Below are 15698 nucleotides of genomic sequence, written 5' to 3'. Positions count from 1 at the left end.
GGCGTATGAAAGAGGTATTGAATAGAATAGCGGAGAGTGTAACTAAAAAAAGAAACTGCTGCAATCCGAGCGCTGCCGACGCGACGGAGAAACTGGATGTAACGTCACAAGTAGCTGACCTTCCACATTGAGGGCTGGAACCGGAGACACGGAACAATAAAGACATTTTCTCTGTGACGGAGAAAACTTCTTTACTCTTCCGTGTCTCAGCGGTCTTTCACTTCTGTCGACATTCCCTATTGGCGAACTGGCTTGGTGCAAGCTTGGAGTGAACAAATGATGGAAATGACGTCAGGACACTTGTAGCGGGGGGCGCTCTACTCCTTTCTTATTTTTCTTCTAATTTTGCGTGAACTGCGCCCACGTTTCATGCAATATGACAAAATATCGGATATAATTCGTATAAAAGTCTTCCTTGGGAGACATTCTCCACGGAGAATGCATATTTTTCTTCGAGGTACCTTCATTATCCCTTTAAACGCGTTTCACGGAGTTGCGAAGGATGCAGCTCCTTTTCTTTTTTATTCTTTTCTAAGACAATGGCTCTTGCACTCTCCCGCTTCGACAAAGAATGGAAGCATTAATGTATTCTTGTCAATATTCGGAGCGCAGTTATCCCCCATGCAAAACCGACACTAACATTGGAAGAAATATATTTATTCAGTTTCAATTCAGCCCTTGCGGACCCCGTATCAAGGGTGAAACAATAGCGGAATATTTGCTTCGGTGGTTGTGGTAACACTAACGCTGGCGCAGATTGCACGCCTATTCTTTCGGCGTGTCGACCTTCTCCATGAACTTCACTAAACAATGCTGCAAAAACCAGGAAGTGTTTCTCCACGGATAAAGTCAACTAAGTGCCTCACCTCACAGGCTTTCGATACCCTCTTGGCCGCTTCCAGCTTTTCGTTTTTGAAGACGGCGGACTAAAAAGACAAAGAACAATACGCAAAAAAAGAAAAAAGAAATGTATGACCACTCACTCAGCAAAAGCTGAATACTCTTACGTACCATCCTCTTCTCCATTTCCTTATCGTCGATTTCTTTTCCCTGAAAGTAGCATTATCCTTCAAGGATCTACGCACGAAAATAACTATGATCGCGAACAACCCATAGGGGTCGCTGGATGGACTTTTGACTCAAAAAAGGTGTCCCTCCGCAAAGATAGAATGGCGTACATACTTCGCATTCTTTCGCTCCCCATATCGCTCCGTAGACGATATCATGCCAAGGGAATGCAACACAGGTTCTGGTCGCACGTCATTGCGGACGTCATTGACATGACCATAAAAAATGACCGCTTACCCACGCTCAGCGTGTGAACTGATTATGAAGAGCAACAGGTTTGCTGTCTCTCTGTGCAGGTCTATAACTTTTTTTTCGACATAGGTAATTACTTTTATCGGATCCTCGTACTTTTGACCACGCCTCAAGATGGGATAACGGCACTTGCCGTAGGACTCACTCAGGCACGTCATAATTTACAGCAGCGGAATCCGTTCATCTCTATGGTGATAGGAAAATCTCAATCAGCGCTAAGCCTAAGCATACACGAAGTCATAAGACCCCCAGAATGATGTTACCTATGACATATGACCAGGACAAGATGGCGTCCTCTTCAGAATAGGGTAACAAAAATAGTCGGTCCGGGTCGTCCCTGTATTCCTAAACCTGCGTTCGAACCTCCACCCCTGTATTTAACGTCCGTCGCGGATGATGACGTGTCTGAGCAACTTGTACTGCGTCGCCTCTGATCACATACATGGTTTACGGATTTTCGCAGCGAACGCATAGGGCACGCTAATGCCGTATGGTTGGCTTTCCTGCAGTGGTGTGAGCCATCGTACTATGGATATTTGGACATCCCACATTGCGTGTTCTCCTGAGTAATACGCGCATATCCCACAACACTACGTGATTTATTTCCAATGCGATATTACTCTCAAGAGGGAAACAGGAGTAATTTTAGTGCTTTCGCCTCAGCTATTCGTGCCTTTCAGGACCAAAAACATCGAGGTTTCTGCGAAGTTTAGGTGCTACTTTCACTGCTGGACAGTGAAGTTCAGCGTGCGGACACAAAAACGTAGTGTAGTTGTTAGTTTCCGTACTAGAAGGTGTAACTGCTACCGATATATTCTTTTTTTTTCTCCCTTATCTTTGAGTACATATTTACTAGAGTAGCTTGATGGGCTTGTTGGTACATGACTCGGAGAACAAGGAGCAGTCAAAAACCGGGACAACGACACAATGCCTCTGTTTGTGTGTCTTCTTGTGTCGTTGTCCCTGTTTTTGACTGCTCCTTGTTCTCCGGGTCATGTACCAACAAGCCCATCAAGCTACTCTAGTAAATATGTACTCAATAGTACCCATACCAATACCAGTACCAATAGTACCCAAATATGTACCCATATTCTTTTTTTTCTCCCTTATCTTTGAGTACATATTTACTAGAGTAGCTTGATGGGCTTGTTGGTACATGACTCGGAGAACAAGGAGCAGTCAAAAACAGGGACAACGACACAATGCCTCTGTTTGTGTGTCTTCTTGTGTCGTTGTCCCTGTTTTTGACTGCTCCTTGTTCTCCGAGTACATATTTATCGTTAAATACGTGAGAACGCTCTGTCTCCGAAGCGCAGTCTTTGATAGACCTGATGAGAAGGTACTGCTCAAATTTCACAGTGAACCATATTTCGTAAACTCTGAAGAAAGGTCACTCAAAATTACTATAATATCTTTCAGCGAAACCCGGATACCTACAGACTGCGGGCAGTTACGAAGAGGAACTATGACACATCAACGATGTGTTCAGGTTCCTAGACACCATCATCAATAAAGGGTTGTACCTCACCTGTCTGGCATCGTCCCACGCTGCCATACCGATCTTTTTCAACTGAAATACGTCATGCGTTACTCGTGTTGTTATAAATTTGTTAGGTGTTCCGCGTGTTACACATTTGCACATATATCTTTACACATAGTATAGCATAGTAACCGCACAATTGTTACGGGGCATACTTGTTGGACAGACCAAATCCTTTCACTGTTATGCAATGCGTCGACAATGACTGTATTTCGAATGCGTATTGCGAGCGTTCAAATCTGAGAGGTCACGCTAGAGAGAGAAATTTGTTATTTGTCGCATTTCGTATTCTACGTATAATAGCATCACACAGAGTGTCAAAGCGGCCGTCAGTGTCAGTCTATAAATGCCGTCAGTGGTAGGAATTTCGATAACTTTTTCAAAGATCTGGGTTGATTAGAAAGACTGAAACACGCCCTTACTTTGACACAAACAGTAAAGGAACGGGAATCATTCGTTGCGTGGTTCATGATTCATGAACGAAAATCAAATCTCCAATGTACCCTTTTCCTCGCCTTCTCAAGCAGACCGACAAGACTCATTGGTCTCCTCTCCACAAACGATTTGTCCAATCATGGCGGGAGAACATCAGAGAACACCAATAGGAGCGCTCTCCGCGTCGGCTGCAGGTTCTTTCGCTCATACATCACGAGCCACGCAACGGGTAACTCTCGTTCCTTTGGCGTCATAGTCAAAGTAACATCACCTTTCACTTTGCGAAAAGGAATTTTTGCATTACATCGGCCCTACTAAGATTAAAACTGTCGTGATCTCACCTGCTTCATCTCGTCTTCAGACAACACACCCGCGTTGGCTGCATCCACTTCGGACCGGCAAGCTTTTGCTGCGGGCACAAACAGACGAGAAAGCCTAAAGAATCATGCGCGAACTATATGCCGTAGTGGCTTCGTATAGGTGTCGAATACAATTTTCGTTCGCTCATCTTTCGTGGCTTTCCGTAATTACAGTACGCGTACACCGGACTTTTGTACATCCTAGTTTCCGCTGAAATATCCGTTCATTACGGTTGAGTACTCGCTGTTCATGAAGGGGAGCTCTACCTGTATAAGAGCAACCATGTACCAGTTTCAAAATGATCGTTCTGAAATGGTTTCTGAAGGTATCGATGCGGACAACGGCATAGTAGAGCAGTAGTTACAAAAGGCGTCGCGCACACATGCTCTGCCCTACGGACTCTCACAACAATAACGTCGACGTCATTTTGAGGTTTCACGCAGGCCACCACATACGTTGCTGTACTTCGTAAGAGGAGTTTTTATACAGCCACAGAACCACGTTCATGAAAATATGTCATGTCACAACGTATCGGCGACGTCGAGTTGGGCCTGTTGGCGTTAAAAACAGACGAGGACACGAATACAAAACCAGCGCACTAACAACAAATTGTTCGTGTTCAACAAATTTGCTGCCATTGCGCTGCTTGTGTGCGTTTCTTTGGCTTGTCGTCTGTTTTTAGCGCTTTTAATCCGTGGCATTTATACACGGTGTGAGAAGATTCCCGGACATATTGGAAAACGTTATTAAGAATTGCACATAATAACAATCGCAATGTACATTGACACCGTCGCCTGCTTCGTACATTTGTCTGCGCTTCGCGCTCCATTACATCAGCTGCTGTCCTTAGTGTCCTTGATTTTCATATAACTATTCCTGTATTGTCCGTCATAACAGTTCAGGTCCTTTCAGGATCTGAACTTGCGTCGTATTGTGTAGGACACTTGCGTCGTATCCTAGCGGCTGTCCAGCGAAACACGATCGGCGCGCGGCAAAGCACAGCCGGCGCCATGTTGGCGCCATCTATTGAATATGTAGGGAACTTCTTCGGCGCCGTTAGGGTCACAGAGCATGCGCAGAAGCGTTGTGGAAAAAGTCCAGAGTCGTGTTCCCGTAAAACACTGTGGCGAAGAGACAGGCCACACACAGACCGGACCTCCTATCAGTTACGCCTATGGACATGGCGTTCCAACACTCGATGGAGCGTGAAACGGAGAGGACCTAAGTCAAACGGCGGCGGTATAGGCCATACTGGATTTTCTGGAGCTTGTAATTCCTATCATGTTGATAGGAATTTTGATAGGCAGAAAATTAAGGGGCAGCTCAAATAAAACTATTCCCGGAGCTACAGCGCTGTGCCAAGTGCCAATTTGCATTGTGATTGTTGGCATGTACAATTCTTAACAACGTTTTGAAATGTGTCCGGAAATGTTCTCACACCCTGTACATGTCTGGGATTGGCTGCCGACGCCAAACGGCATGCGTGGTCGAGCCGGGAAATACAGAGTTCTGATACGTCAGCTCCATATGACGTTTTACTGAAGCGTTAGAGGGAGGAAGGGGCCTTTGTAAATAAACGCTTGGGGTGCACATAGAGTTGTACATATTTGGGTACAATGACATCCCTGCCTTCACTCTGTGTGTTTCTAGTTTTTTTAACTAACCTATAGGATACTGACTTTTGTACTTTCGCTTCGACCTGCCGGCGTGGCATCGATGTTTTGTGAAAATCCTGGAGTCACATTCTTTTTTTTTTTTTTTTTTGCAAAATACATTGGATGCAACATCATGATAAAAAAATCGGACGTTGCGATTGTCATTACAATATTGTTTGTGAGATCGTTGTACCTCACGGACCAACACAGGCTAGGTCCTTGTGACCCCTCCTACCATAAAACGTCGCGAACTGTTCTCGAGTTCGCTTGCAACATACTCACCCGCGGTTCTGACGAAAGCCTGCATTGCGCAGCTCTGGTAAAAAATAAAAACACATATTATAGCGAAGAATGACAGTCAAGGCGCGCGATCACCCGTTACAGTATAGTGGTATTTCAAGGTGAATCCGCCTTTGTACATTAGATACGCGAAACGTAACGTTAACGAATTCGAAGTTGAGAAAGTTGAAGTAGAGCCGAAGTAGGGAAATATAAGAAGAAGCATAGGATACGGAATGCATATATATCCTCGGTTCAGCAAAAAATACAATAGCGAGTAATAGAAGGAATATATAGGAGTATATATTATACTATCCTATATTATCCTATTCCTATATAATATATAGGAATATAATATACAGAGCTCCCGACAGCGACTTCAGTTGTTGTCTCGCACGGTAGTTTCAGATTGGATAAAAACTCGACGACTGTATTCATCCTTTATCTTCCATATTTTAAATGGGTCTACGTGCATTATAGTACATTACTGCCCACCTCATCGCAATTATCCCGACCGGTGAATTGGTTGACGTGGTCCTGTCTGAGAGGGTTTGTTGCCAGAAGTCGATACGATACACCTTTGTCGTCGCGTATTGTATCGATTTATCGCAACAAACCCTCTCAGCCAGGACCACATCAGGGTAAGCGCGAGGAAGTGCGAAAGCTCGATATGTTGCGCTTCTGTCGCATTCATGTGAACGCCGCTTATTACTTTGTCCACAAACACGGCGACATCGGGATAGCCGCAGTCGTGACGTGTAAGAACGAACGCACTAGAAAGAAGGAGAGAGAGAGAGAAGCGTTTCGATAAAACGGATAGTCTTAACGTTCTCACTTCAAAATCCTGGGCGAATGTTTTCGCTTGTTCCTTGTTTGTGATGCTGGAGTCTCCTTCCTAAAGAGAAATTTCAAACCTGAACAATTCATTATTTACTTTAATAACACATAGCAGCGATATCAGAGTATGACCCTACACTCTTAAAAATGAACTTCACCACATAGCACGCTCCTAGCCAACCATCATCCCGAATGACAACGTTCTCGCCCCTGATTTGTTGAAAACGGGAGGCGGAGCGTATTCTGTGCCGTGCATAATGGCACAAAATAGGCTCCGCCTCCCGTTTTCAACAAATCTAGGGCGAGAACGTTGTCATTCTAGATGACGGTTGACTAGGAGCGTGCTGTGTGGTGAAGTTCATTTTTAAGAGTGTACTACGTACTCAACGACATTCATAATTACAACATCTTACGATCTTTTCCCAGAGTTTCTTCCTGTACTCCGCCACGGTCTTCAAAGAAGGCTTCTTACCAGACTTTGACATCTGTAAGTTCACCAATCCAAAGAGTCAGAGCAGACAACGTTCATAGAGAAAGTGTTTATCGCAAGCAAGTTTTCGCCATCATTATGGCATTGTTCTTTGAGACGTCATTTCTTCGCTTCTATCAATGGCGAAACGAACATGCTGTCTTCGCAGGTCTCTTTCAGGTACCGTTCGCCTTTGATTCACTGCCAAGCATTCAGAGTAACAGCGACCATGACGAATCCTTGATGGAGACCCCGAAGGGATTAGGTTCGAGTCCTGCCGTCGGCGTCCTTTTGTTGGGTTGTTTTGAGTTCCCAGGACCAACCCCGTGCCACAGAGGGTTTTGTTCCGGGCATTTCTATCTGAGTGCTTGGTCGCAGTACTTCCTTGTCCCTTCCAACCAATCTCCCGCTTGCGTTGCCTGGCTCCAGCAAGCGTTCGACTCGCGGCCAACGAGGTAGATAGATAAAATTAGATAGACAAATTTATTTCTCACTCAAAGCGTCGTAACGTACGGCAAAAAAGCCATCTGTTACGAGGGGAGCAATAGTGTAGTTGTACTGCTCGCGACACCGTTGTCTGAAATCTCCAGCCTGTGGCGGAGCAGTCCCGTGTCGGCGGTGTCGCACTCAAGGGGCTATACCAATACCGACTCTGAGGGCAGGCCGCGCTCAGTCGCCACCTGTCGGGAGAGGTAACTCTCGGATATCTGGGTGTCGTCTGCTAGGAAGATGATGATGACGATTGGGAGTTTAATGGCGCATTGACAACAAAGACCATAATGCGCCACAAACTGAGGTATGATTGAGACAGTGGTGATGTTATTGTTATTTAAGAGTACACGCGATGACTAGTTAAAGATGAGTGTACACGTGTAAAACAGTACTCTGCGACTACAAAAGGCGCTTGTAAAAGGGACGAGAGCCTCCTGACGTCTGCTAGTAAGAGAGTGAGAGAGAGGGATGGCGGCCTTTCCTAAGAGACTGTATTGGTATAGTTCCTTAGTCTGCGACACCACCAATAGGGCACCGCTCAGCCACCGGCTGGAGATTTTCAGACAACCGTGTCGCGAGCAGTACACGCCGAGAGTTAAATGGGTGTGTTGTCGTCGTAAACAGTGGCGTTTGTCGCATTCACATGAACGAACTGGCGCTTTTCACCATGCAAATTCTGACTGTTATCTTACAAAATCACGTGACCAATCCTTCGCCGATAAATATTCAGTCCGATTTACAAGTGTGCTCGTATTCGACTGTTTACCTGATCGGGAATAAGCGTACTATCAGCGGCGGATTGGGAAAAAATCGTGATTTTTTAAAATCAAATCTGACTAATTTTTGTTAAAATCGGATTTATTTGACCTTACTCTGACTTTTAAGTCAGGGAACGGTAACGGTAATGGGAACGGGAACAGAATCGGTATATTACCGAAGTGAAAGATGGTAACTAAACGGGTACCCCACGATACTCCATGACAGGAAACAGAAACAGAAACGAAAATGATCGTCAGGTATTGAGTGCAGGTAATGGTTATTCCTGTTGCACATGAGTGCACATGAGTGATGAGTGACATGAGTGACTTCATTTTATTTTTATTTTTATTTATTTTTCTCTGTTCCCAGTACTATATGATCTGAATACCACGCAAAGAGCACGAGAAGCGTCTCAACAACGCATCCGTCGCTTAGTCGCCAGAGCCCGCGTAAGTCATAACGTCAACACATGTGACCTACACAACAGATTCTACGACCATAGCACGAGCCTGTTTTTTTTTAATTTCTTTTCATTTCACCGTGGCTATGGCTGTAATGTTTGCTATTGAGAGCGTCTGCCTGTCGTTAGTATACGAGCATCTGTCGTTAGTATGCGAATGTACAAACATTCTCTTGCGAACCACAACTTTACTAATGAGAGTTTTCTTAATACGGCATCTGGCTACACGACTGACGCTATTTTCATCGCCTTCGCGAGAGCCCTTGACAAGGTGCGACATAATCTACTCATGGTAAAACTATCAGCATTAAACCTTGATCTCCTTGTCGTCCAATGGATCGAATCCTTTATCACACATGTTTTACAGTTTGTCTACGCAAATAACGCTTCATCACCATTATCTACAGTAACATGAGGTGTACCCCAAGATTCCGTTCCGGGCCCTCTGCTCTTCCTCATATTCATAAATGATCTTTCTGAATCAGTTTCTTCTTCAATTCCTTTATTCGCTGGTGATTGCGCTATCTACCGCAAAATAACAACGCCAGTCGACTCATTAACCGTGCAGGACGACATTTAAAAAAATCTGCAGTTGGTGTACCACTTGGGGTATGTCTCTCAATACTAACAAATGTAAATGCACGTGCTTCTCTCGTTCATTATCGTCTCAGTATTTCATTAATGGGTCCCTCTTGCACAAAAGCACAGTCTTATGAATACCTGGGTGTGCACCTAACACACAACTTCTTATGGTCTAACCGTATTAACAGCGTTCTACGTTCGGCGAATCGTAAATTTGGCTATATCAGAAGGAATTACAAACTAGCTCGCTCTAACGTTAAGAAGACACTGCATACCACATTGGTACAACCTTGATTAGTATATGCTTCAAATGTGTAGGATTCATGTCAGGGTGACCCTTATTAAATTGAATATTTTCAAAACCGCGCTGTTCGCTTAGTCACATCACACTATTCACGTTTATCAAGCATTGGCGACCGTCAAAACCTCCATATCCTTGCCTGACCTCTCAGTTCGCCGGAAAATATAACGCATAACCATACTCCATGAAATGTATCATTCAAACATTCACTCAGGTCCTCACTTCTATAATCACCATGCTATGTGTCCTCACGCATTGATCATCAACACAAAATCCAACGTCCCGGTAAAACGACAGCCCATCATCATGCATTTCTCCTTTCTACCATCAGGGATTTGAATGACCTGCCATCGACAATCAAAGACATTACCGATGCCGTAATGACTGCCGTTACTAACTACCTCATTTGTTAGCTAAGGTTTTCTGCCGTTTTTCCTCTCTGTCTGTCTTTTCTTTTTATTTTGTTGCGTTCGTGCCTCATTATTATCATATTCTAACATCTTGTATATTGTACATGTTGACCTATATTATTTCTATGCATTATGTATTACATATTGTGTCATATCGTTATGTATTGTACGTTTCATATGTACCAATGCCCAGCCTCCTCTGTAATGTCCTGTGTAATGGCCCTGAGGGTAATGTATAATAAAATAAATTTGAAGGAGGTCTGGACACGCCCAACTTGAGTTGCTGAACTGAAAATTTGAGCAAGACGCTCTACGGGATGATGGCATGTTTCTGTAGATAAAAAAAAATCCCGTCAGATGTACGAATCCCATCGATGCGATATTACTTGCGTGGTGTCAACGCATGGCGACGGGGGTGCGAGAGGGGCAGCCGCCCCATGCGCCCCGGCCAGAGAAGGCGCCGAGCGGCAGACCCTGGTAGGTTATTTGTACAGTATCAAGTGGGAATGTAGAGAATTTGAATTTACGATCTCGGCAGTACAAATAAGCGTTATCTCTTCTTTGTTTACAGGGTTCCGGATGGCAACAGAAGAAGGTAGTGGGGGTGCTTCAGATTTGCCCTGCCCAGAGCCATATATTCAGACGGAGTCTGGCCATTGGGAGGAGCCCCAAAAGAGGTTCGGGCCTCTGATTGGTTAGCTTTTTTTTACGGGGGTCACGATGACACCTTACTGCCGCCCAAAATGGCGACGAGAACAAACACATTGAAGCGAGAATTTCGTGACAAAAAATTTCACTACTTTCATTCCACAAATTTCATTACTCTGATTTTACGCCGCAGATGTACAACCTCATATACGTTTCTCGAAATTCAGTTTCAACTGATGCTTCGCAATCTAATAGAAAATAATACGTTTTGTCGTCTGTGCTAGGCTTAGTGAACACAGCAATCACACCGAAATCATAACAAACACTGCACTCTGCTGTACAGTTTCGAATTTAATTGCCGAATCTTATGAATATCAATATTCTTGCCCTCTTTATTCCAACTATAACCCAACTATAAATGTAGATAAGTTAATAAATCGTACCGACGATAGGATGTGTACCAGCAGGAGGTTCTGCTGGCAGCGGCGCAACGACAAAAGTAGACGACACTTCCGGATGTGCCTTGCGCAGCCTAGGTGGCGTTTATCGAATTTGCACCAAAAATCCTAAGCTTTACAGATCGCGAGAGGCATCTATTTAAATTCCATCCAATCCACTTGTGACCCAAAATGGCACTGCCCATGTTGGATGGGGGGGGGGGGGACAAATAATGAGGATAGGTTGGTTGGTAGTGCCCCGTATTTCAAGACGCCATTGGTCAGAAAGCTGAAAAAGTGGGCGGAGCCTCTGGTATAGGCATGACTTATTCATGGCTAGACTCCCTTTTAATATAGGCTCTGGCACTGCCCTGGGCGCAAACTCGCCTCGCGACGGCTCTGCGTGGTGCGTACGAGTGACACGTGTGAACCTGCTCTTAGGCGAAACAGGATGCTGAAAAGGCTGTCCTTCCGCAGCCAGCCGTTCTATGACGAGAAACAGTATCAGGAATGTAACGCAAACGAAATTGGAAGGCTAATATCACAGACAGATAACGGAAACGAAAGTATTGTAGTAACGGAAAAGGAAAAAGTATCAAGAAGGTGCCCATTACACTTCCCTGCTTTTAACAGCCTTGGTAACCGGTTGCTGTTTCTCCACAGTCGTGAATTGCGATGACCATGATCATGAGGGCTCCAGTTTCGTTTTACTCATATGCGACACTTAGTGGCAGTAAGTCTGTGCTAGCAACGCTTTCAAACTCTACCCCGCCCCAGCTCAATCCATTGACTTTTTTGTTTTTACCTTCGTTCATCTATGACAAGCAAGTACATGGCACTCGAAGGGTATTTAAGCTCAGTTACAGGAACCCCGGACAGAAAAGCGGGGAAAGCTAACAGAAGCGTTAACAGTAACAGGAACGGTACTATACCGCAAACATAACCGGTAACGGTAACTGAAACGGATATCACACACTCACAATGCATGGAACGGGAAGGGAACCGAAAATAATTTACGGTAATAATTCGCGTACTGCAGGGCTCGAATTATTAGGATCCTTTTCCGTATGATTAATATAATTTTATTAAATAAAGCTAAACGAAGCGAACTAAAATTAACTAAGAACTCAAACTAAAACACAAGATCAAACTGCAGCATTCTGGCGGAAGTGTGTTGCGGCGTACCGGTCAGGTGGCGGAAAAGAAAGAAGTGGCACCGAGGTGAAGAGGAAGAGGAGGAGAAGGACATCAGGACAGTCTGTGGCCAGCACTGGACGGTTTAAGTGGTCTGAATAAACTACTGGTAACTTTGACTACGTTACATCTTGGCGCCCGAACGGGGATTACTTCAAGCCGTCTTAGTCGTTACCTTGCATGTGGGGTCGTCGGTCCTTGCGTCATCGATTATCATCTGCTTCTGCTGCCCGGACACTTCGTTCTTCTGCACGTGCCATGGAACGAGACGGGGGTTCCATTGGAGCCTTCAGCGACATGGATGACGAAGCGAAGGCCGAGGCTTATCGGACAGCTCTGGACACTATTTCCCAGTTGACCAACAGAATCAACGCTCTTGAACAGCGGCTTGCTGAGAGACCCGACAGTCCTTGTGTGGAGCAACCACAGCCTTCGGTGGACTCAGCTCGTGTACCTGATGACGCCCCCGATGCGCAAAAGGTGCAACAAGCTACTCACGATCTCATCTGCGGGCTCTTGCCACCCATCATCGAGCCCATGGATAAACTGGAATCCACGCTGTCCAGCCGAGAAAGACCAGATAAGTAATCGGAAATTATTCCAGGAGGAGTCCGGCCGGCTTGCGGGTCCTTGACTCTGACGCTGATGAAAAGCAAGAACGACGGCGAAGAAACATCGGCATACACGCATCTTTCTTCGGGGGCGGTGAGCGCTCTACCGACGTTCTCGAAGGATATCCTCACTTGAATACACCAGACAGAGTACTGGTTGAAGATATACCGCGTTCCGAACGACGTTGCTGTACCATGAATTATCCCAAAGATGCCATCCAGAGACTACGCATGGATGCGATATGAGCTGGCAGCCAAAAAGCTGTCCACGTGGAACGAGTTGAAATGACCTGTTAGAATACGCTATCATCTAGACAAGCCCGTGGAAACTGCACTGAAGATGTTCTCGAGAGCTCAGCGTCAAGGTGAATCCTGCGTGGATTACGCAATACAGAAGCTCGAGCTTATGGACGAATGCGAGTACTCAGGAAGCGAACAGGAGAAATGCGACGTCGTTCTCGCTTCTGTATCCAGCCAGACCAAGCGTCGTTATTTCGACCGGTCGTTCACCTCTCTCGACGACTTATTTAACTCGTTCCTGCTGTACGACAGGGCTAGTACGGTCCAGGAGACGTCAAAGGACAAGTTGCAGAACGTAACTCCAGCTACCGTTCGCCGACTCACGGAAACTTCTTCGACCGCCGCCGCCGCACCGCGTACATCGGAGACGTCAAAGCTGGATTCTCCCGTGCACAAACCTGGGCCGCAAAGCAAACAGAGCCGAGCCGCTTCTACCAAGTGTTTTCGCCAGAAAACTCGCTCTGTTTCCAGTTCGGAGGCGTCCCCGTCAAGAAACCAGTCCAACGTATTGAAGATTTGTTTCAACTGCAAGAAGCAGGGACACTTCGTCACCAGGTTCCCGGAACCGTTGTCTCGGCAATTTCTCGACTGGCAGGAGAGCTTCCTGGTGTCTCCTGTATTGTCATCGAAACGTCAGGGAAACTGAAGACTGATGCCTCCTATACCTGCGGGGAGTCATCAGTAGCTCAGCGTGTTAGCTGTAAAGAATGAGCGGGTACCAAAAATGTAGATGTACAAATTTTGCAACAGCATCTCACAGCAGTCCTCGACTCGGGATCTACAAAGAGCCTAATGAACTGCAAGTTGGCGTCGGACATTGGACTTCTCAACCTCAACCTTCTCAAGTCCGTTTAGTTGGCGCAAACGGCATTGACCTCGTCAATTTAGGGGAAGTCTTGGCTCAAATTGAAGTAGATGGAGAAGAGTTTCAACAGAGGTTCATCGTCGTCCCTCATCTCGAAGACGATAGGCTGATTCTTGGCGATGACTTCTTGAAATCTTCCAAGGCAGTCATAAATTAAGCTACAAACTCGTTCGCCGTACAGTGTACCAGATCAGAGAAAGTTCGCGCGGTGCGCTCAAGTAGTTCCGCCTTCGACTCGGAAGTTCGTCGAAGTTCGCTTCGATAACCTACGGGGATCCTTTGAGCAAGACTTCTACGAAGTCATCGGCTCTGCGACACTCCACGAGAGCTTCCTTCTTCACATGGAGCCCTCATGCGTCCAGGCCACGGAAGGCACGTTTAAAGTCCTTTGTACTAACGCAACGCTTCGACCAGCTCCGATAGAGGAAGGAGGCTCCCTGGGCCTGGCTGACAGAGTTCTGTGCACCGAAGAAATTGAACTGAGCAAAGAGGATAGAGAGTTGATTGACAGATCTCGCAATCTGGAATCTTCGGAAGATTCAGACCGCCAGCCAATTGTTCATCCGTCTCACCAGGAGATCAAAGTCAGACATGATCTACAATGTCGGGACATCCCTCTCAACTGGGGATCTGGAAACGGTCAGGTCGCTGTTACTCGATAATGCAGCCGCCATTGCAACCCATCCTTCAGATTTGGGGCATTGCAAGCTCGGACATCACTACGTGCCGACAGGGGACATCCATCTAGTTTCCCAGTGTCCTAGGAGGTTGTCGCCGGCCCAGCGAGATCTTGTTCAGGCCGTGATCCAGGACTTATTGGATGCCAACATTATTAAGCCTTCTAGAAGTCCTTGGGCATCACCTCTTGTCCTTGTAAAGAAGAAAGATGGCACCACCAGAATGTGCGTTGATTACCGCAAGCTCAACGCACTGACCGAGAACGACGTGTACCCGCTTCCAAGGATAGACGACGCCTTGGCTGTTCTGAGTGACAGTTTAATGAAATGATCAAAGAAACTACTTACATTTCTGTCCACGTGTTCTGGAATAGCCTGTCCCGACTTTTGTCAGGACTCACAGTTCCATATTTTATAGTTTAAAATCGATCAATCAACATAAAAGGCATTTACGTTAGATACTAAATGCTGACAATTCAAGAATATTTCAAACAATAGTAGTAAGATACCAAGTTATATCCAAACGTATTTGAGATGGAGAAACTTGCGTGGAGTTATGTGCAAGTCTAGTGCAGCATTGCCCGTACTTGTTTGCGTTACAATTTGTGATCGAAAGGGATGCTGTGTGCGCATTGGGTATACGTAGGCGGCCCCATTAACGATGAATTATTAGTGTGAGCGTTGCCTGAATTATTGCTAACCAAGTATTTGCGCCTTTTGGCCAAGTTTCGGAGCTCCCTTTTGAATTTTGAATCTTTCTCTTTTCTTTCTCAGGAGAACTCTTTCGAGTTGAATCATGACGAATATGTGATTTTAATTGCGATTCATCCGAGTGCTTCAAATCGAAATGATTTAAATCATGCCACCTTGGAATGGGCTTTACACAGCGAAATGTGGTAATAATACGAGACTTTACGTCGCGAGACAACAGCGAAATATGAACGTACGAAACAGTGTCGATGCCACGCCACTTTTCTTGTTACATTTTTGTTGCGTTCAATGCGACAAGCACCCTGCCATCCTTCGACGAGCCCACTGCTGAGTTCAAACAACTCAGGGAAAAGAGG

General features: G+C 45.6%; 1 protein-coding gene across 1 annotated transcript in view; it reads right to left on the bottom strand.

Moving 5' to 3' along the window:
- Positions 1-669: 669 nt before the first annotated feature.
- LOC135388431 (uncharacterized) overlaps positions 670-15698 on the bottom strand; it is a 37845-nt gene continuing 22816 nt past the window's right edge. Inside the window, exons 4-11 of the mRNA XM_064617993.1 lie at positions 6840-6911; positions 6425-6484; positions 5593-5626; positions 3637-3704; positions 2849-2890; positions 1012-1050; positions 867-926; positions 670-813 (exon numbers count right to left, since the gene is read on the bottom strand). Coding sequence (XP_064474063.1) covers positions 766-813; positions 867-926; positions 1012-1050; positions 2849-2890; positions 3637-3704; positions 5593-5626; positions 6425-6484; positions 6840-6911 — 423 coding nt within the window. The 3' untranslated portion in view covers positions 670-765. The remainder of the gene's footprint in view (positions 814-866; positions 927-1011; positions 1051-2848; positions 2891-3636; positions 3705-5592; positions 5627-6424; positions 6485-6839; positions 6912-15698) is intronic.

This window comes from Ornithodoros turicata, chromosome 3 (genome assembly GCF_037126465.1).
Source record: "Ornithodoros turicata isolate Travis chromosome 3, ASM3712646v1, whole genome shotgun sequence".
NCBI lineage: Eukaryota > Metazoa > Arthropoda > Arachnida > Ixodida > Argasidae > Ornithodoros > Ornithodoros turicata.
The sequence above is the reverse complement of the archived record's forward strand: the minus strand, read 5'-3'. Positions and strand labels throughout refer to the sequence as shown.